We start from the raw sequence: 23,964 nt of genomic DNA, 5'->3' as shown, positions 1-23,964 counted from the left end.
ATTACTGTAGCTTTGTAGTATAGTCTGAAGTCAGGGAGTCTGATTCCTCCAGCTCCGTTTTTTTCCCTCAACAATGCTTTGGCTATTTGGAGTCTTTTGTGTCTCCATAAAAATTTTAAGAGTTTTTGTTCTAGTTCTGTAAAAAATGCCATTGGTAATTTGATAGGGATTACATTGAATCTGTAGATTGCTATGGGTAGTATAGTCAGTCATTTTCACAATGTTGATTTTTCCAATCCAAGAACATGGTCTATCTCTCCATATGTTTGTGTCATCTTTGATTTCTTTCATCAGTGTCTTATAGTTTTCCGAGTACAGGTCTTTTGTCTCCTTAGGTAGGTTTATTCCTAGGTATTTTATTCTTTTTGTTGCAATTGTAAATGGGAGTGTTTCCTTAATTTCTCCTTCAGATTTTTCATCATTAGTGTATAGGAATGCCAGAGATTTCTGTGCATTAATTTTTTATCCTGCAATTTTACCAAATTCATTGATTAGCTCTAGTAGTTTTCAGGTAGCATCTTTAGGATTCTCTATGTAGAGTATCATGTCATCTGCAAACAGGGACAGTTTTACCTTTTCTTTTTCAATTTGTATTCCTTTTATTTCTTTTTCTGCTCTGATTGTCATGGCTAGGACTTCGAGAACTATGTTGAATAACAGTGGTGAGAGTGGACATCCTTGTCTTGTCCTGAACTTAGAGGAAATGCTTTCAGTTTTTCACCATTGAGAATGATGTTTGCTGTGGGTTTGTCATATATGGCCTTTATTATGTTGAGGTAGTTCCCTCTATGCCCACTTTCTGGAGAGCTTTCATCATAAGTGGTGTTGAATTTTGTCAAAAGCTTTTTCTGCATCTACTGAGATGATCATATGGTTTTTATTCCTTAATTTGTTAATATGGTGTATCACATTGATTGATCTGCATATATTGGAGAATCCTTGCATCCCTGGGATAAATCCCACTTGATCATGGTGTATGATCCTTTTAATGTGTTGTTGGATTCTGTTTGCTAGTATTTTGTTGAGGATTTTTGCATCTATATTCATCAGTGATATTGGTCTGTAATTTTCTTTTCTTGTAGTATCTTTGTCTGGTTTTGGTATCAGGGTGATGGTGGCCTTGTAGAGTGAGTTTGGGAGTGTTCCTTCCTCTGCAATTTTTTGGAAGATATTGAGAAGGATCGGTGTTAGCTCTTCTCTAAATGTTTGGTAGAATTCACCTGTGAAGCCATCTGGTCCTGGGTTTTTGTTTGTTGGAAGATTTTAATCACAGTTTCCATTTCAGTGCTCGTGATTGGTCTGTTCATATTTTCTATTTCTTCCTGTCTCAGTCTTGGAAAATTATATCTTTCTAAGAATTTGTCCATTTCTTCCAGGTTGTCCATTTTAATGACTTAGAGTTGCTTGTAGTAGTCTCTTATGATGCTTTGTATTTCTTCAGTGTCCATTGTAACTTCTTTTTCTTTTCTAATTTTATTGATTTGAGTCCTCTCCCTCCTTTTCTTGATGAGTCTGGCTAAAGGTTTATCAATTTTGTTTATCTTCTCAAAGAACCAGCTTTTAATTCAATTGATCTTTGCTCTTGTTTGCTTTGTTTCTATTTCATTTATTTCTGTTCTGATCTTTATGACTCTTTCCCTCTACTACCTTTGGGTTTTGTTTGTTCTTCTTTCTCTGGTTCCTTTAGGTGTCAGGTTAGATTGTTTATTTGAGATTTTTCTTGTTTCTTGAGGTAGGATTGTATTGCTATAACTTCCCTGTAGAACTGCTTTTGCTGTATCCCATAGGTTTTGGATGATTGTGTTTTTGTTGTCATTTGTCTCTAGGTACTTTTTGATTTCCTCATTGATTTCTTCAGTGATCTTTTGGTTATTTAGTAACGTATTGTTTAGTCTCCACGTGTTTGTGCTTTTTACAGTTTTTTTCCCTGTAATTGATTTCTAATCTCATAGCTTTGCTGTCGGAAAAGATGCTTGATATGATTTCCATTTTCTTAAGTTTACCGAGGCTTGATTTGTGCCCCAAGATGTGATCTATCCTGGAGAATATTCCACGTGCACTTGAGAAGGAAGTGTAATCTGCTGTTTTCAGACTGAATGTCCTATGAATATCAACTAAATCTCTCTCGTCTATTGCGTCACTTGAAGCTTGTGTTTCCTTATTAATTTTCTGTCTAGATGATCTGTCCATTGGTGTCAGTGAGATGTTAAAGTCCCCCACTGTTATTGTGTTGCTGTCAATTTCCTCTTTTATAGAAGTTAGCAGTTGCCTTATGTACTAAGATGCTCCTATGTTGGGTGCATATATATTTATAACGTTATATCTTCTTCTTGGATTGATCCCTTGATCATTATGTAGTGTCCTTCCTTGTCTCTTGTAACAGTCTTTATTTTAAAGTCTACTTTATCTCATGAGTGTTGTTACTCCAGCTTTTTTTGATTTATATTTGCATGGAATATTTTTTTCCATCTCCTCAATTTCAGTCTGTATGTGTCCCTAAGTTTGAAGTGGGTCTCTTGTAGACAGCATATATATGGGTCTTGGTTTTGTAACCATTCAGCAAACCTGTGTCTTTTGGTTGGAGCATTTAATCCATTCATTTTTAAGGTAATTATCTATATATATGTTCCTATTACCATATTCTTAATTGTTATTGGTTTGTTTTTGTAAGTCCTTTTCTTCTCTTGTGGTTCCCACTTAGAGAAGTTCCTTTTGTTGTAGAGCTGGTTTGGTGGTGCTGAATTCTCTTAGCCTTTGCTTGTCTGTAAAGCTTTTGATTTCTCTGTTGAATCTGAATGAGATCCTTGCTGGGTAGAGTAATCTTGGTTGTAGTTTCTTCCCTTTCATCACTTTAAATATATCATGCCACTCCCTTCTGACTTGTAGAACTTCTGCTGAGAAATCAGCTGTTAACCTTATGGGAGTTCCCTTGTATGTTATTTGTCATTTTTCCCTTGTTGCCTTTAATAATTTTTCTTTGCCTTTAATTTTTGTTAATTTGATTATTATGTGTCTCAATGATGTGTCTTTGTGTGTTTCTCCTTGGGTTTATCCTGCCTGGTACTCTCTGCACTTCCTGGACTTGTGTGCCTATTTCCTTTCCCACGTTAAGGAAGTTTTCGACTATAATCTCTTCAAATATTTTCTCAGGTCCATTCTCTCTCTCCTTCTGGGACCCCTGTAATTAAAATGTTGGTACATTTAATGTTGTCCCAGAAGTCTCTTAGGCTGTCTTCATTTCTTTTCATTCTTTTTTCTTTATTCTGTTCCATGGCAGTGAATTCTACCATTCTGTCTTCCAGGTCACTTATCTGTTCTTCTGCCTCAGTTTCTGCTTGATTCCTTCTAGTGTATTTTTCATTTCACTTATTATGTTGTTCACCTCTGTTTGTTTGTTCTTTAATTCTTCCAGGTGTTTGTTTTTTAATTCTTCTAGGTCTTTGTTAAACATTTCTTGCATCTTCTGGATCTTTGCCTCCATTCTTTTTCTGAGGTCCTGGATTATCTTCACTATCATTATTCCGAATTCTATTTCTGGAAGGTTGCCTATCTCCACTTCATTTAGTTGTTTTTCTGGGGTTTTATCTTTTTCCTTCATCTGGTACAGAGTCCCCTGCCTTTTCATTTTGTTTATCTTTCTGTGAATGTGGTTTTCGTTCCACAGGCTGCAGGATTGTATTTCTTCTTGCTTCTATTGTCTGCCCTCTGGGGGATGAGGCTCTCTGACCCTAGGTAATTCTTATATACATGGTACTCTAACCACAATTTGTGAAATAGTAGCCAGACTATGAGCTGCAAGAGTGTGGGTTAAAGGGAAACTGATCATTTGAAGTGATGTGTCTCAGTTTCCTCATATATGAAATGGAGAAAAAAGTTTAACCTCATGGCACTAATGAAAGCAACATATTATTTCTGACTAAGCTAAGCAGGTCTTACCCTGCTGTGAAAGATAAATTACTTTCTGGGATGTACAGTTTATGTGTAAAATATAAAATTTCTCATCTGCTATAATAGGTCTGAAATTTTAGAACAGCCTGAAAAGTACATCCCTGCACCTATGCTTTGATCCATGTGAAAACTCAAACACTGGGGACTTAGGTAATGCACTACAGGTATAGAGCGTGAATAAAGATCTACTGGTCAGGTCTGATGGAAAAAAGTGAAGAAAGAAAATACTAGCTTAAGGGCATGTGGATAGGTAAAGGGTTGGAAAAGCAAAGAACGACTCCCAGGAGTTTGCCTAAGGCAAGCCCTGAACTTGTAGACAGCAAACTAGCTACCTGTTTTCAGCAACCGAAATGATTTTCCAAAGTTCAGAAAAGGGCCAGCCCTCCAAAGTCCTGGGAAGCTGTTTAGCTGTGGTAACTCTTAATGTTTCTATATTTTGATGCAGTTCTTAGATATTATGATGGCTTGACAAGATTGATAACCATTGTCTTAGAGTACTTCTCAAATGTCTGTAATTCACATAGGACCATCCTGACTTTAGCCATATTCATATAACACCTGTACTTGGTTACTGAACTTTTTCTTTAAGTTTATTCACTGTTTTTTAAATCAATTTTGTTGTAAAAGGAAATTGATATCAGTTTTTAGTTGTAAATCAGCACTTGCCATAAATAAAAGTTTAATATAGCACAAATGCAATAGCCACAAAGAGGGTATTAGATGCCATCTGAATACAGCTGCTTTGGGAAGACTCTGACCCTTTGGACCTCTGTTTATTTGACGAAAGTGGAGATTGGCACACGCTAGGACCACTTGAACACGTCTCTCATCCCCACCTGATACTTCCTACTTGTTATAATCAGGAGAACTGAAAGGCAATCGTGAATGGGCTAATGGTTCCTACTATGTAATTTAATGTCTCTTAGTGTCCTGTCCGTGTGGCACCTGACTTGGAATAGCCCACGCTTTGGGAAGTACAGTCAGATTGCTCTTTGCTAGCACTGACAGACCAACTTCCCTGAATGCTTGGCTTCTTATCTAATTTGAACCATGGGTGTAACTTACAAGCGTTCCATGAAACCCCCTTGTAAACATACCAAGGTCTGAAAAATTAATGAGCTTTAAGGGAAAATATTCCATATGTGGAAAATACTCACCTGAATGGATACTTACTAAATATTTTACGTAAGACAGGTTGTTAGCTAGAAATCTGTCATGTTCCATTGTGCTTACTCTCTTGGTGATGTATCTAAAAAGCCAGTACATGTGAAGTGGGGGAACTGAATTACACCTTCCTTTCAATTTAGCTTTGAATAAATTTAAGTTCACTTCCAATGAAACCTGATTGAGTGATGAAGAAAAATAGCCAATTAACCAAGAAGTTTCCCAGTATTTGGCATATCTATCAATTGGCATTTGTGTACTTATTTGTAAGGAAGCAGTGTAGGAATTAAGAGTTCAGGCTTTGATAAGAAGCAGGTACCATTTACTACCTATGTTAACAATCTGAGACTAGTTACTTAACTTCTCCAAATTCCTAGTTTCCTCATATGTAAAATGGAAATAACACTTAACCCCCCCAGAGCTGTTGTATTCATGAATTTAAAAATAAAACAAAATGGAACAAAAACACCAGGAGTAAGTGGTACAGAGTGAAGAAGACACTTAGCACATTTATTGTCATTGTAAGTATCATGATGTTGGTGATGATGGTTTTAACATTTTGTATGACAAGGAAAAGTAATATCCTGAACCCATAAATACAGAAACTAGTGCTTAACCATAAACTCTTAAGTGTTTTTAATCCAGAATATCTTCATTTCTGTTTTGAAATCTCCAAAACAATTCCTACTGAAAGAAATCAGATACCTATGTTTTATGTTCTGAAAGTGTGTTTTTGTGTGTCTTGTAAGTCAGATTGTAAATATTCTTGCATGAGTTTGGTGAAAGTACATCCCTTAAAGGTATATATTTTCTAAAATAAATTTATTGAGTCATATTTTACATATCATGCAATTTGCCAATTTCAAGGATACAATTCAATGATTTTTAACAAATTTACTTAGTTATGCAACCATTACCATATATTGGTTTTAGCACATTTTCATCACCCAAATGTCTTTTATACCATTTACTGTTATTTCCAGCAGCCCTTCCTCCCCAGGCAACCACTAATGTACTTACTTTCTGTCTCTATAGATTTTCCCTTTTCTGGACATTTTATATAAATAGAATTATTCAATACATGGTCTCTTGCATCCAGCTTTTTTCTCTTAGCATAATGCTTTTGAGGTTTGTCCATGTTATAGTATGTATCAATAGTTTGTTCCTTTGCATTGATGAATATAATTTTTTTTAATTTTATTTATTTATTTTTGGCAGTGTTGGGTCTTCGTTTCTGTGCGAGGGCTTTCTCTAGTTGCGGTGAGCAGGGGCCACTCTTCATCACGGTGCGCCGGCCTCTCACTACTGTGGCCTCTCTTGTTGCGGAGCACAGGCTCCAGACTCACAGGCTCATAGTTGTGGCTCACGGGCCTAGTTGCTCCTTGGCATGTGGTATCTTCCCAGACCAGGGCTCGAACCCCTGTCCCCTGCATTAGCAGGCAGATTCTCAACCACTGTGCCACCAGGGAAGCCCCAGTTAATAGAATTTTATATTGTAGATATACTACAGTTTGTTTCTTCATTCATCAGTTGGTTGATATTTAAGTAGTTTCTGTTTTTTGGCTTTTATGAAGAATGCTGCTGTGAACATGCATGTACAAGTTTGTTTTTTGTTTTTTTTGTTTTTTTTTTTTTTGCGGTACGCAGGCCTCTCACTGTTGTGGCCTCTCCCATTGCGGAGCAACAGGCTCCAGACACGCAGGCTCAGCGGCCATGGCTCACGGGCACAGCCGCTCCGCGGCATGTGGGATCTTCCCGGACCGGGGCACGAACCCATGTCCCCTGCATCGGCAGGCGGACTCTCAACCACTGCGCCACCAGGGAAGCCCTGCATGTACAAGTTTTTGTGTGGACATGTTTTCATTTCTCTTGGGTGTATACCTAGAAGTAGAATTGCTAGGTCTATGTTTAACTTTTGGGGAATTGCCAAACTGTTTCCCAAAGTGGCTGAAACATTTTATATTTCTACCAACAATGTATGAGTGTTCCAATTTTTTATCCTAGCCACTCTGGTGAATGTGAAATGGTATCTCATTGTTGTTTGAGTTTGCATTTCCTTAATGACTACTGATGTTGTGTATCTTTTTATGTGCTTATGAGCCATTCATGTATACACTTTAGAAGGCATATGGTTTTTAAATGTTTGATTTTTCTGGTTATCTTGATAATTTATTATAAGGAAATGGTTGAAAAATTGCTAAAGAATCAAAATAGTGTTCTGGGAATTGAGATAAACATCTGTGATATCATGAGAGTATGCATATGCATACTCATGAGGATCTCACTGTGGATATTCATTTAAAACTCTGTATGTATAAAGTAAAATTCTACATGTATGACTACAATATGAACTCAAAGAAAGTAGAGAATTTTGACTCTTGATCACCTTTTTTATCCCTAGCATCTAGAACAGTGTCTGACACAATGTAGGCATTCAATATATCTTTCTTAAATAAATGGATACAAGGAGTATATTTTGAATATATTTGTTGGGTAAAAGAGTGCAAATATTTCTGATATCTCAATAAGTAGACAACTCATGCTCTTATTTTCATAGATTAGAATTCAGGAAATTTGAAAAATGTCATGTTTCAAAACAACTTCTAAAATTCTGTTAAAATATCATTTTTGTCAACTCAAGCAAAATGCCTGCCGATGTTAATGTGGAGTCATAATCTTATGAATGGGAACACAATTTCATACAAGCCACAAATCTAAATTAAAACCAGTACCTTTACTTGTTTTGTATTCCAGAAATGCTCCATGAATATGGATGCATTATACTTCCAAAGTGAAGTAGATTTTGATTTATAACAAAACAACAACGAAAAATAAAAACACCCCCCCAACTTCTGCTCAATACAATTTGTTTGTCTCTCTTCTTCCCGCTTATACTGACCTCTCTTAAATATAGTCCTAGTGGATAACAGCACTAATATAATATATATCTGTATACGTGGTAGCAAAGTATCCTTTCCAACAAAGAGCATGACAGCATTTATTAGTAGGAGATTCACAATAAATACATAATTGGATCCTTTTAAAGTTTTTCAGTCTTTCCCCCAATACGTATATATACACACAAATTAATAAACTGGAATGGTATCATTTTAGCTCTTATGTGGAGAATGCTTTTGTGTTGTAATAAAAGACTGTTGAAGTGTTCAGAGGAGGAACATGTTCTGCGTGGACTTGAACAGTTTGGGTGTTGATTTTGTAGATTCATCTGGATATGCCAGAAAACCCTTTTAAGTTCCCTCTAGCACCATGAGTTACAGATTCAACAGTGTAAAATTAGGCATTTCTTTATTCATCTCCTTTATAACAGGGGTCCCCAGCTCCGGGGCCGTGGACCTGTACGGGTCCGCAGCCTGTTAGGAACCGGTCCGCACAGCAGGAGGTGAGCAGCGGCAGAGCAAAGCTTCATCTGCTGCCCCCCCCCACCCCCGTTGCTCCCTATCGCCTCGCATTACCGCTTGAACCATTCCCCCGCCCCCGCCCCCGTCCGTGGAAAAACTGTCTTCCGCAAACCCGATCCCTGGTGCCAAAAAAGTTAGGGACCGCTGCTTTATAAGGCACAAAGGTTTTGTTTCCTACCTTATTGACTTTATTAGAAGAAAATAAGTATTCTGGAAAAGAATGTTTGCATCCTTTATTGTTTATCCTAGAATCAGATAATCAAAATTTTCCAGTCTTGTGATGGTTACGAAAGGAAATGAGCAACATGCAAAAGAGTCAGCCTTAAAGATACATTAATAAGAAAAAAACGTTAGATTAAGGAAACTTTGCTATTTAGGTTTCATTAACTAGAAAAATTACCGGTGATATTTAGCTCTGTTTTATTTTTATTTAAAAATGGAAATATTAAATTATATACATGGATTTTAAATGCTGTTGGGGAAACTTAAAAATATATTTTTTCCATAAATATACCCCATCAACATCAGAACATCAATAATGATTCTCTGGGACATTCTTGGTTGCATAATCTGAAATCTCTCAGGAAAGAAAATTAATTGTTGAATGTATTATGATGATGACATTTCCTTTGTTTCTCCTGAAAATCCATTTGCAGAGTTTAGTAAAGGGAAAAATATGTAGGCAGACAACATAAAATTGTAAAGTAACTCAATACAGCTGTAACTTCTCTATTTTAGCTAAGCCAATTTCATTGTTTGCCAAGATTTTGAAGATCATATGAAACTGAAATTACAACCCATAACGTTTTAAGTCCAGGGTACAATTGAAACAAGCAAGGGTTATGTGATAAAGTCTCTGGTACATACAATTACCAATGTAAAGACATGAAAACTAGTAGAGCCACAGAGGTTTCTCTGTGAAAGAATCCTTTGCATCTGTACATCAGGAGTCAAATGTTAGGAAAGACAGCATATCCCATTTAAGCAAGAAATGTGGAAGATCATCATTTACATCTCATTAGATAATTACATAATCACAGTATACTTACAGAATGTATATTATTCCTTCCAGTTGTCTTTATTTCTGAGCCATTTCTGGAGGAAATGTGAGGTGGGCAAGAAGTGTCCTAATCCACCTCTCTCAAACTATAGTCACATAATGCAATGAATAGTAAGTGCTATTTGTTCATTGTAACTTAAAATTTTCTGTAAATGAGTTTTCTTGTGTCTCTTACTATGAGTAGTTTCTTTATATCCACCTGAAAATAAGTCATCTGAATTGACAACAATCTTCTAATTTTTTAAATCATTTATGCAATTCCTGGCATATATTTTACACTTCGTGAATTTAGGAAATTATGTTTCACAGAACAGCCAGAGAAAGTGTTAATGCAATGGATATTATTCCATCGTGACTCCCAACCTAGATTAGGAATGACTATGTTTTGAAAAATCGTGAGCAAATTAACTACTTCTTCCATTAACAGCTATAGATACTCTCTGGAATCTCAAAGGCTTGAGTTTTCTCCTGAGACAATTATGAATAAATTCAATAAAGTTTTACTGGCACTGAGAGAGAACAAAGTCCAACATGCACAGTCAATCAAGGAGAGCCTTGATTCATTTTCTTCATACCATGAAACCAACTGGATATGTTTACAAAAATTCTACAAAGAATAAAATATATATATATATATATATATATGTGTATGTAGTACCTGTGTGTGTGTGTGTGTGTGTGTGTGTGTAGTATGTGTATATATGTATATATAGTATGTGGATACAAGCACACTTATAATAGAATCTCTCCAGTTTGCAAACAGGCTATCTCTAATCTCTTTATCATTCGTGACTTTCAAGTAATTCCTTAGATCAATACATATTCTAAGCAGTTATATACATTATTGATATGAATAGGTTCTTAGTTTAATAAGAAAATCTTTGTGGCTCCTTGACCTCAGATTTATTTTCTATGTGAAAAAATTTTTTTCGTAACATAGGTCTTAAGAGCTTGGACAGTATTAATGTCATTTATAGTAGAAGAATGCAACATGTGTGTTTGAATGTTACTTCTAAGTTGAATTTGGATATAACATTGAACCTTGGATCTCAAGTCACCAGGGCCATTGTGAACTCATTTTAATAGTCATGTTCATTAATTTTGTAACTGACAACATATTTCTGTAATTAATTAATTTAATTTTTTGAGATATAATCGACATATAACACTGTGTAAGTTTAAGGTGTACAGTGTGTTGGTTCAGTATGTTTATATGTTGCAATATGATTGGCATGTTGCCTAGCACCTCTATCAGGTCACATAATTATAATTTCTTTTCTGTAGTGAGAACAATTAAGATCTAGTCTCTTAGCAAATTTGACATTTATAATACAGTATTGTTGACTGTATTCACTATGCTGTGTGTTAGATCTCCAGAACTTATCTACTATTTGCATCTTAAGGTTTTAGTTAGGTTTTTTGTGTTGTTGTCGTTGGAATTGAATGCTATGTATGTACAAGGTAGCCTGTTAAAATAGTTATACTGATGTAATGTTACTGCAAGGAAACTTGTCTGAATGTTCTACATCAAGCCTTTTAAATGCCTCAATTGCACTAGCCTTTCCACTCTGATGAACTCACCTTGGTTCTATGATGGAAAACGTCAGATTTTATTTTTATTCTTCAGTCTAAATTTTTTTAAATTAATTAATTATTTTTGGCTATGTTGGGTCTTCATTTCTGTGCAAGGGCTTTCTCTAGTTATGGCAAGTGGGGGGCCACTCTTCATCGCGGTGTGCAGGCCCCTCACTGTCGCGGCCTCTCTTGTTACACAGCACAAGCTCCAGATGCACGGGCTCAGTAGTTGTGGCTCAAGGGCCTACTTGCTCCGCGGCATGTGGGATCTTCCCAGACCAGGGCTCGAACCCGTGTCCCCTGCATTAGCAGGCAGATTCTCAACCACTGTGCCACCAGGGAAGCCCTAAATTTTTAATTTACTTAGAGATATTAGAGTGTGGCTATTTATAAATATGCTCTCAAACACTAATCCAAACTAACTAAATGATGTCACCTCTAATGGCTAATCTATACTATAAGTATATATGTTTCTTTGTAATGTATATTTATCTGTATATGCTTAAACAGTTGCCCTTTGTATTCATATGTAGTATTCAAAAGCTATACAAGGCATTTTACTTGTCATTTATATTTGTTTGGTACAAGTGATTACCACCTGGATGTGTATGTTCAGGGGTCTAGGGTGGGAAGACAGGCTTGTAATGGAAAGACCAAGGAATATGCTGTTATGTTAATGGAGATGAGTGATAACTTGAATTTGAGCAGTGTCAATGAGACTGCTGAGGAGGGAACAGATTCATGAGGTATGACATGAGAATATATAGGATCCAGTCATTGGTATTTTGCAAACTTTCCAGGTGATTCCAATGTGCAGCTTAGTCTGAGAATCACTAGTCACTGTTAGATTTAGAATCTCAGAAAAGGAAAAATTTAGGTTGACTTCTAGGTTTCTTGTTTGTTTCTGTGAATGGTGATGCCATTCATGGTTGAGAAAATGGTAAAGGAGGAATAATTTTATTGCAAGGTTTTTGTTGTTGTCCAGCTTTGTTTATATGGAGTTCAGAGTGTGTATGGAACGTCTAAGAATTCAGTGGAAAGGTCTGGTTTGGAGATGTATACTTTGTAGTCATTGTAGAAAAGTGATCATCGAACTTAGGGATTTAGCCAGGGTATGTACACAGAGTCAATGAGAATAATACTTAGAAGCCAGCAGAGGAAGAAAAGCTTGGGAGCTGACTAGGAGAAGGTGAGTGAGGTGACAAGAAAACAATGAAATGAGAGACTTACCCAGGGGAAATATTTGTCAGAAGTAGCAAATGGATGAATATCCATGAATTTTTTTTTTTCAGTTTGGGGCTGTAGTTACTTTCTATTTGAGGGATCTATGATGTAGAATCACGAAACTCAGACTGCTCACAGGAATCTCTTCCTTCAGCTACACAACAGGGCATTTTATTTGTTACTTTGAGTATCTTATACGCATATAAGGGTATGTGTGTGTGTATGGTATGTTGCATTGTATATAAAACTGTCAAATACTCTTTTTATGTGATTAGCTAGCGTTTTAAAGGGGGAGTCTATATACACATAAGTAATTACATACATATAAGTCATCCTAGAAGTAGGAAAGAAAATGTCAATGTAACAGTTTGGTTTAAGCATGAACAACATCTCCCCACCAGCATTCCTCCCACCTCTTCCATCATGAACACTGGAGAGATAAGTATGTAACTAGTCAGCGCCAACGGATGATAGAGTAGCCAGATTTAAACTTGTGACCATTACACATTAGAACTGCCTCCTTATTTGGAAGTTTTCAACCTCAAATACATGTTCTATATTAATATCCCTTGACCTTGGCAACATACGAAAACTGAGGAGCTTTAAAAAATCTCAATGTCCAGGCTTCACCCAGACCAATTATATCAGAATATACATGACCCAATCATCAGTATTTTGAAAAACTTTCCAGGTGACTCCTGTGTGCAACCAAGGTTGAGAATCACTTTCTTCTATGTCACGCTGGTCAATCTGACAATATTTCCATAAATCTACATTATCTGAAAGCATGTTTCTATCTTTCTGATGACATCTCATTACCTAGTACTCTGGCATGGTTTTATAGGTAAGCTCATGAGATGCAGATTTGGTGCATCTGCTATAACAAAACACCACAGACTGGGTGGCTTAAACAACAGAAATTTATTTTTCTCACAGCTCTGGACGCTGAAAGCCTGACACCAGGGTGCCAGCATGGTTGGGTTCTAGTAAAGGCTCTCTTCTTGACTTCTAGATGGCTGCCTTCTTACCCTGTGCTCACATGGCCTTTCCTCCTGCATGTGCATGGGAGCAAGGCGGTAGGGAGCAAGCTTACTGGTGTCTTTTATTATAAGGGCACTAATCCCGTCAAACCAGAGCCCCACCCTGATGACTTCATCTAACCCTAATTACCTCCCAGAGGTTTCATCTCCAAATACCATCACATCACATCAGAGGCTGAGCCTTCAACATATGAATTTGGAGGAGACAACAATTCATTCCATAGTAAGGGTTGTCTTGCTGTTCTCTGCCATCATTGCTTTTAAACCAGGAGGCTTCTTTGAGACAAGCACTAATTCAGTGTAGTCCAGACAGATAAAACTGCCCTTTTGTGTTGTATATAATTCAGCAGTGACACTTACATAACTACAGTGAGCCATGACAGTTTAACCAGATTCAAATTTTACTGCCAAAAAGTATACCATTTTTGACAGATATATAAAAAATGAGTTACAACAGAACCAGACTTTTCTTGTAAATGTTTAGTTTAGTTTGGAACTGCCTACTGCCTTTGGATTTGCTTTTCTATGTCTTGGTGAATTTGGTGCACAGAACTCCATGTTGTTTAAGACAGTTTGGTGGCAGGCTTCATCTTGGTAATGCTGCTGAATGTTTTCAGTCTCATATATGTTCTTCCCAGAGTTTGATAGATATGACATTATTTTTTCTTAGTTCCAAGCAAATTTTAGGTTATCTCATTGTGTGTGTTGCAAAGAACTTCACAATATCTTTAATAACTCCCTGTGGGGTGCCTGGAAATTCATTCTATTCACTTCAATCAATGGATTATGTTGTGTCCTGTGCAGAGTATCCAGAGTGAAAAATTCCCATTTCTAATTTTGAGGCTTAAAAGTTCTAAGGTTTTTGTCTGTGTAGTATTGTACTTGGAATTACTGTGGCATTCTACTTATCTCTGTGTGTGAGTCTGTTTATCAGGGAAGGCAGGGGTGGGGTTAGAGGATGAGCAAGACAGATTGTTGTCAGACTCCTTTATCCCTGTTAGGATTAGTAAGGGGCCAATATTGTACATAGATTATAAATAGGCAAGCAATTTCTGGGAAGTATAAAAAGTTTCTTAAGATCACACACCTGGCAGGGACTTCGCAGATAAAAAATACAGAAAATGTTTAAGGAGTCAAACAAATGAGGCATGGGATGGAAACGTGTTGATGGTGATGGGTTAGAGATACAAGCCCAAGGGGGACAAAAAAGATCTATGTTGTTCATCTCTGTCTCACCTATCATGTGGTGTGAGGTGGTACATACTGTAGGTGTTCAGCAACTATTTGGTGAGTGAATGATAGAACAATCCCAGAATGACCAAAGGAAGACCCTCAAGAATATAAAACTAAGTCAATTGTAGAAAGTCTCATGGAATTCATGTTTGATTAAAAAGAACTACAGGATCCAGAAGTAAAGTCCAAGTACAAATTTAAGGTGAAAACAAACCCCATATGTTGATCAATTAAGGGATATATGCTACAGAATATCTTCTGGTCTGATAGCTCTTTTACTCAGGATTCCTGGGCCTGCCTCTGCCTCTTTGCTATCATTGGATAGGATGTGCATGATTATTTATCTTTATTTCTGAAAACAGATTCTACCACCAGGTGGGTGAAGGAGACCTGAGGTCTGGATAATGAATTTATATTAGCAAGTAGTTTTGAATTTCTACCAAACGAGTGTGACTTTAAAACCTCTCATATCTCAGCAATTAGCCCCAAGGCATGTTCTGTCAGTGCAGTTTCCTGTTCGTGTACCTAAACGGAGTTAATAACAGGACCTACTCACTGGACAACTGTGAGGGCTTGAGACAGGGAGAGATGTGTGTAGATGTATGCTGCTGCTATTGTTGTTGTCATTATTATTATTATTAACCAGTTTAGGGATTTTAATTCTCCATTGTACATCAACTTTTGCTACAATATAGTCACTTCACTTCACTTTGCTGAAGAACATGATGTATTTCTCTGAGGCAAAGACAGCACATCCCACTAGGTACTGTGGGCAATTAACACGTCACATTGATATCTACTTAACTGGCTGTACATACTAAAGCAAATATTAATCAGGCAAAGTAGTGGGTTTTCAGTAAGAGATACAAGTCTGTAGAGGTAGATGCAGAATGTTGCTATTTTGTAGAATGGAGATACAAAGAGATTTTTCAGAGAAACATCAGATTTCCCCTTTCAGTGAGTAGCATGCTGGCAATTGGGGCGGACGGACTGTGAGCCTCTTGAGGTGAACCGGAACTGGCAAACATGTTCAAGTCTTCCCGGAAATGATTGATTTCTTCCGTTTGGTGGGAAAGGACAAAGCCAAAAATGAGAACACTAGGAAAATGGAAAAGTCTCTATTTCTACAAAATAACCTAAGTTTAGTAAAGCCCCTCAGAAACAGTCAAAAAATTTTAAGTTGTATACTTTAAGCCAAAAATGTAATAACCTTTGTTAATTGAAATAAAAAAGAAAATGTATTCAGTTATTTTTTCCTTACCATTTTTATATAACCAACAGTGTATGGGTATATACTTACAATGCTAGAAACTAATGCAATGTATCACTTTAGAGAAGGAAGAAAATAATCATCATAGTCCACATCTCTTACCTTGATTCATAGCGCAAATATATCTATTCTTGGAGCATTACTGCAGCTTTGGTGCTCAGAAAATTGCGGTGGATGAAAAATGATTCTGCAGCCTTTCATCCTTCACAATTTTCACACCATCTCAATTAGTTTAACTTTGCAATCATGCCATCTAGTGCTCAAACGTCCTCAGTACTACAGCTCAACTTCATTAGAAGCAAAATAATACAGTATCAGGCAAGTTACGTTAAAAACACTGTGCTTGGGGACAGGCAATATAATGAATAGTCCATTGTTGAGACACTAAACCAGATTTCTTGCTAAATAAATATTTCTTGTTTATCATTATTGTTTCATTAATTTATTGCATTTAATTCATAAATATTTTTGTATATTCTATTTATATAGTCATACAGATTATACATAACATACACCATATATTGAAATTATACTTATTTTATTTTTGTATTCCTTTCTGTGTCTTTCTATAACTTTAACAAAATGGTCATTGAATTTGAAGGCAACACAACCCAACGACCCAGTCATGGATTGGGTTTGATTAGAGGGGATTGGATAGAGTGGAATAAAAAGATGGAAATCATTTATTGTAATATTTGATTGCATTGCATATCCTGCCCCAGGTTGTGGTTTTGCTACTGCTGATGACTGTGCCTTCAAGGGTCAGGTGCTTCACGACATACCAAGAGAAACACAGAAGGGTTTTGGATTGCACGAAATATAGCAATTTACCAGAAAATAAAAAAACTAGGGTCTTTTTTTTGCTTTACCATTGAGACTATTTTATATATCTTTTTTAAAAAAAAATTTAGGAAAGTATTGTTAGAAATTAATGAGCTTGAATAGTTTTCAAGATGTCCCAGAGACATGATTTTTGTGTTCTTTCCTAGCCTTTAAGATGGCCTCTATGTTGTCTATCGGTTCAGAAATTTAAGAGAAAAAATTCATTTCTGTAATTATGAAAAGAATAAAATTGATTAAAGACAGGCCCTATCAGATCACCTCCATCATTTTAGCATCCGAAAAAAGGTTGACAATATACCAGCTCTGACTGACTCTGATGTTAAAATGGAAAACCTCAGCCCTTGCCCTGATTCCAAGGTAGATGAAGTCCTATGGTCCATGAGGATGCTCCCCTCTGCTCAGACCTCATTCTCTGAGCTCTTTTTCCCTTAGCCTTTTGTCAGCTCCTCAAGGACAGGACACTCCATCCCACTTTGGGCGCTGTTTACGTGCCTTGCTTTAATCAGAATGACTTCTTTTATTCTTCACTCTCATTTAGTTCATTCTTACACCCCCTCAGATCTTACCCTGAGCATCATTTCTTCAGAGAAGCCCTCCAACCCCTGAATTAGTCCTTTCTTGTTATTAGATGGCACCCCAAACATTTCCTTATTACTACTCACCACATTTGTAATTATATACTTGTGTTATTATCTACTTTCTATCTCCTACTCCCACTAGATTATAAATTATGAGCAGGCTAGAATATTCCTTTTTATAACGCTTTAGGGTCCTAGCCACTGTGTTTTCTATAATGCCTGTTACAGAGAGGTTATGTGTTTTCTATAATGCCTGTTACAGAGAGGTTATGAGGAAATCAACCTAAGAGTCCAAAATTGAGAACTGAGATGCCCATTGTCCCAGCCCATGTAGATTTGTGAAGTCAACTCTGCTTTTATGTCACCCTTGGGGCAAGAGAATTGTCACTGAGGCAGGAAATTCTGGTGCCTCTATCCCAGCTTCTGAAGGAATACCCCTCAGCGACTTGTCACTTCCTGCAGCAGAGTCTGGGATTGGAGTGTTTGTTCCCACCACTTACAGAATCCCTGACCTTGCTCACCACCACTCTTCCCACTTCTTGGGAATCAATTGACCTTTCACTCCCTGACCACCACTCTCCTTCCCACGCTCTTGTTCCTCACCCCCAAAACAAAGCAAAGCAAAACAAAACAAACCCAAACCAACCACCTCCTCCTGCCTCTACTGTCAGCCATCTTCATGGATTAACAGAGAGATACAGAGAACAAAATATAAATTAATATTTCAGTAAATTATCCTATCACTCTGGTATTCAGCAGAGAATAAAAATAAATTTTACACAAAGGACACGTTAAGTTTTCAGTGTTTATTTTTGTAGCACTTCCCTTCTCTTTCTAGAAGACTGTAAGGGTCACCAACTATCTTAGAATATCAGACAAGAAATCATTCTGAGATCAATCATCTTCAAAGTGAGTTTTTCTTAAACAGTTAAAACATACTAAACTTCAGGTGTCTATAACCAATCACCAATATCTTCTAAAGAATAAGAAATGAAATTAGGATCTATAAGTAATTAAGTTTGACATTGAATACATATAGACACACATATGTAGATTCGGTGTTTTTTGGTGCATTGTATTATATTTTATTATAAATCTGGTATATATATTCTCGTTTTAGAAAAATAACACTTTTGCTTAACATCAAATACACACAAAAGAAAAATGCTTGCATTTTTTAATATTTTCAAACCACACTGAGGATTCCAAGTGTCTCTCTGGATCCCTCTCTTTTCCACCTGTGGTAGCGTCTAATAGGTGTTACCCAAGCATGTGCTTCTTGAAAGCTGGATCAACTAATTCAATTGTCAACTCATTTAGAAGTCTGACTCTTAGATGTATACTTGATGAAAAAACTAACCAAACGGTATGAAGTTCACTCCGTAGAAACTCTTTACACTTCTACCTCCACAGCAACACAGATGTACACACAGTGGCATCACTTCTTAAACTGTATCTCCGAGAACTTCCAGAACCGGTTATTCCTTATGCCAAGTATGAGGATTTTTTGTCTTGTGCCAAACTGCTCAGCAAGGAAGAGGAAGCTGTAAGTCCATGCATTTATTTCTTAAAAAGCTATTGTTTGGGTTTTTTGTCAGTGTTCTTAGTCTTTAATCTGTAAAGTTTCCTTTGTCCCATGCTTGGATTGTTTTCCACTATTCTAAGTATTGACATCACACATATTTAGATTTTACACACACAACGCAGGTCCCATTTTTAATCCTCTCTCTGATCAAAAAGAAAAGTACAGATGAATAAATGAAATCAGCACTGCTTGCCACTTTGCACCCAAATGCTAAAAATCGGAAGGACTCTCACTATATTAAAGCTACTCCTTCCCCCAAACAACCTTATTACAAATAAGGCAAACTTCCCTTTCCAGTCAATTGTGAACAAATGTTAAAAATGTTAAAAGGGCTTCACTTAAACATGTTTCTCCACAAATAGTGCTTACAGAGATATTTGAAATTCTTTTACATCTTTTGAAAATATTTCTGAAATGTTTTCTGTGATAGTGGCAAGTTTTCAAGACAGTATCCTTCACTGGTAATATGTGAAACTAACTAAAAAAAAAAAAAAAAAGGCTGTATGCCCATTTTCCATGTGCTTTAATTCCAAGGCCAACACTTAGATAACATTTATTCTCTTCTTTATATTCAGGGTGTTAAAGGATTAGCAAAGCAGGTGAAGAGCTTGCCAGTGGTCAATTACAACCTTCTCAAGTATATTTGCAGGTAAGAATTGTCCTAAAGACAAAACTAGGCCTTCCCTGGTGGCGCAGTGGTTGAGAATCCTCCTGCTAATGCAGGGGATGCGGGTTCGAGCCCTGGTCTGGGAGGATCCCACATGCCGCGGAGCAACTGGGCCCGTGAGCCACAACTACTGAGCCTGTGCGTCTGGAGCCTGTGCTCCGCAACAAGGCCGCCATAGTGAGAGGCCCGTGCACCGCGATGAAGAGTGGCCCCCGCTTGCCACAACTAGAGAAAGCCCTCGCACAGAAACGAGGACCCAGCACAGCCAAAAATAATTTTTAAAAAAAGACAAAACTAAATTTAAGAAGACTGTATTTAGCCTGACACTAATTTACTTTTGACAATGAATAAAAATCACTTAACTGCTCTGACCTCCAGTGTTGGCCTCTATAAAACTGAGGTTTGACAAGGTGATTTTTTTTTTAAATAAATTTATTTATTTATTATTTATTTTTGGCTGCGTTGGGTCTTCGTTGCTGCCCGTGGGCTTTCTCTAGCTGCGGCTAGTGGGGAGCTACTCTTCATTGCGGTGCGTGGGCTTCTCATCAAGGTGGCTTCTCTTGTTGCGGAGCACGGGATCTAGGGTGCACGGGCTTCAGTAGTTGTGGCACATGGGCTTAGTTGCTCCGCGGCATGTGGGATCTTCCCAGACCAGGGCTTGAACCCGTGTCCCCTGCATTGGCAGGGGGATTCTTAACCACTGAGCCACCAGGGAAACCCTTGACAAGGTGTTTTCAAAAGTTTCTCTGAGCACTAAAATTGTTTGATTTAGTAATTTGCTGTTTCTGAAGTCTCTCTGGCCTCTACATATTAAAGATATGTTGCTTTGAACTTCCATCCAGGTTGTTTATAATTGTACCATGTACCATTGTTTAACAGAAGGAGCGTGTATCCTGGCATGAGAAAGATCTGCCCAGGAGTCCAGATTCTACCACTGACTACTTACGTGTCTTAATGCAATTTTCTTATCCTCTTTGAGACTAAAGATCCTAATAGGTAAAAAGGTAGTGAAAACACATATTTCACACAGCTGTTTTAAAAATTAAAGTATATTTTAAAATTTTATATACCTATACATTTATACATATAGTGAATGCTAATATTAATTTTTTCCATTTCTCTCAAGACTCATTGAAAAAACATCGTAACTCAATTCTGCTAGAATAATAATTGTGCTTCATAAAGCTCTCTCTCAATGACCATGTTTAATGTCAGGGATGCTATGTACCATGTCTGTGCCCCTATTTAAGAAATCAAGTATGTACTATTGAAACATATTAAATTTATTTTTTTTAATTTTATTGGAGTATAGTTGATTTACATGAAACATATTAAATTTAAATAAAGAGATTAATGATTGGCACTACAGGTCATTGTAAAGTATTTTAAACGATAGCTTCCCAGTCCACTTTTAAATAAAATTAAAATTTTTAATTCAGTACAGTGCATCATTTACATGTGTTTTTTGCGTCATGATTAGATAAATGTACAGCTGACTGGGAACTATGGAGTTTAAGACTCATGCCAGACACTGTGGAGTTCATTGTCAACTGTAATTGAGTAGGAATTCCAGAACCTCCTGCCATACTTTTTCTGGTGATGGTTAGCATTCAGGAAACAAACAAGACCTTAGGTTTCAGAATTTGAAAAAGCAAGAAATAGTTTCACAGATAAGATAGACTTATTAACATAGAAGGGTTCCATCCCAAGTTTTTGAACTAATTCAAGCTATTGTAGTGGATAAGAAAAGGATGACAGTCTCTTAAGTAAAAGGGAAAAAGGCTTTTTGGAGAACAGTATTGCAAGTCTTTATCTCCACAATAGAAAACCTTAACTTCTCTTAACACATTTAAAGCAGACTTTTAATTTCAGCTATTTCAAATAAGAAATAGTAGTTTGACTTTTTGCCCTTCAGTTTTGCTATAATTAGGCTGTATAACAGTAGTGAACATGTGGAAATAGGCACTTTTTAATTTTTATTTTTGGCCACGCTTGTGGGATCTTAACGGCAGTGAAAGCATGGAGTCCTAACACTGGACCACCAGGGGATTCCCAAACAGCACCTTTTTAAAAACTCATGGTATAGTAATCAAGAGTTCAGAATCTAGCGTCAGATCACCTGGATTCAGATCTCAGCTCTGCAAACTCTGTGTTCTTGGAGAAGATTCTTACCTCTCTGGTGCCTCATGTGTCTAACCTGTAAAATGGAGATAATGGTATTTACCTTACAGAGATGCTTTGAGAGTTTAATAAGTTAGCACGACTGACACATAATAAAATATATTATTTTAAATAACACATAAAATAGGTTAAAACTTTTTTCATCACTTCTTTGTCTCATTAGTACAATTAGTAAGTGTAAGGTCGGATATTAACAAACGGCACCGCGAAACAGAGGAAAGCTTCAAGTGAGCTTTATTAGGGAGCGCTCCCGGGGCGAGGTTCACTGGTCGGAGAGAAAGGGGCCAGAGAAGTTGCACCCGGGCGAGGGTTGGGCAAGATTTTATAGGGGAAGAAGGGAAAGGGGTGTGGTGAATCTGGGAGGGCGCAGGGTATTCCTTATTTGGTGGTCTTTTCCAGTATCCTGGGGGACCGTTAGTCCCGCTCCTCGAAAGGCAGGAAAGCTGGGCCGGGTGCAAAGTCCCCAGGTCAGTTCCTGGAACTGGGTGGTCCGGAAAGTCTCCAGGTCAGTTTCTGGAACTGGGTGGTCCGGAGAGTTTCGGTCTGATGCAACCTGTGAATCTGATTGTGTTCCCCTGCCTCGGGCCAGTTGGCCTTACAGTAAGCCATGAATTAATAGAAGTTCTTGTAGAAACAAAGAGGGGATGGGAAATGAAGAAAAGCTGAAAAATTACAAAAACAATCTCTGCTATTAAAATCATTTGGAGATAGTGGGAAGCAGCCGCATAGCACAGGGAGATCAGCTCAGTGCTATGTGACCACCTAGAGGGGTTGGATAGGGAGGGTTGGAGGGAGGGAGATGCAACAGGGAAGAGATACGGGAACATATGTATATGTGTAACTGATTCACTTTGTTATAAAGCAGAAACTAACACACCATTGTAAAGCAATTATACTCCAATAAAGATGTTTTAAAAAAAAATCATTTGGGGAAAGGGCTATTTCATGCCTCTAATTCGTTAGCACCTAACAAGTTAAAACAATTTGTGCTTGCAATTTTCCATATCAGTAGAACTGAGGTTTTATTTTAAACCATGTTTGATCTCATTTTTTAATAGACTATAAATTCGAAGCTCACAAATTACTCCACAAAGAGAGTTGATTCCTCCTCTCTGAAATAAGAGATTGTACCAGACAATCTTATTTATAGTTCTTGAATTAAATATATATATAAATTTAATATTTTATTTAGGGATTGGAAAGAAATTCATATTCTTGAATCTCAAGTCCACATTAGCATTATCCAAACACTCTTGTTCCTGTGACTGACAGGGAAACCAAGCCAAGCCAGGCCAGAGCAGATATTTGATATGATCCCTTATGAGTTTGATCCTTAATAATTTGCAATATACATTCTGCACATTTGACAGAGAGATGTTTGAATTCCTAACGAATTTTGTGTCCATAATCATCTTTGAATGTACTCCACTTCATAAGTTTCCTGATAACCCATTTTCTTCCACTAACAAGTTTGATCCCATTGTGTTTTGTTCATACTCTTGCACCCAACAGGTTCTTGGATGAAGTACAGTCCTATTCAGGAATTAACAAAATGAGTGTGCAGAACTTGGCTACTGTCTTTGGCCCTAATATCCTGCGCCCCAAAGTGGAAGATCCTTTGACCATTATGGAGGGTAAGTAAATTATTATCTTACACCCTCATCAATAGAACTGTCTCTTTGTTGTCTTGAATCTATTCTCCTATGAGGAAACTAGGGAAATAAGTGAATCCATGGTAACTACATTCATGAACTCAAGTTCTTCAAATACAAAAACTCCTCTTTGGGAGTCAGACATTTTTTTTGGAGTTTACTAAACATAACTTACCAAACGATTCCTTAGGAGTTTTATAAGAATAAATGGAACTTCCATAAGTCATCTGCAAAATATCACACAAAAATGGGAAAAAATCTAATTCACTTTTTGAGTCCAATGCAATTTTCAGAAAATTCAAATAGTTACTATTTTAAGTTAATGTATTTTTATTAATTCTGGTTTTATTTGACGAATTTCAAGAGGCAGAAAATATGGGCCTTTGTAAGATAATGCTGCTTATTTACCTTGGGTTAAACATGAAGAAATTCTTGTTTTCTATATTACAAAATGCCTCAAATTCTTTTCCACAATGAACTGTTACTTCTGTTTATTTCCAGCAGGCCTCACTGCTTGAGTACTTT

At 37.0% G+C, this 23,964-nt stretch overlaps 1 protein-coding gene across 3 annotated transcripts in view; it reads left to right on the top strand.

The window, feature by feature from the left end:
• The window catches only part of ARHGAP24 (Rho GTPase activating protein 24), a 511,224-nt gene that overhangs the window by 469,262 nt on the left and 17,998 nt on the right, over positions 1-23,964 (top strand). For all 3 annotated transcript variants that reach the window (XM_004285424.3, XM_004285427.3, XM_004285425.3), the window contains 3 exons: positions 18,768-18,900; positions 19,515-19,588; positions 23,300-23,421. In XM_004285424.3, the coding sequence (XP_004285472.1) occupies positions 18,768-18,900; positions 19,515-19,588; positions 23,300-23,421 (329 nt within the window). The remainder of the gene's footprint in view (positions 1-18,767; positions 18,901-19,514; positions 19,589-23,299; positions 23,422-23,964) is intronic.

The sequence above is a fragment of the Orcinus orca genome, chromosome 4 (assembly GCF_937001465.1).
Source record: "Orcinus orca chromosome 4, mOrcOrc1.1, whole genome shotgun sequence".
NCBI lineage: Eukaryota > Metazoa > Chordata > Mammalia > Artiodactyla > Delphinidae > Orcinus > Orcinus orca.
Note: the sequence above shows the minus strand (reverse complement) of the source record. Positions and strands in the feature narration are given on the sequence as shown.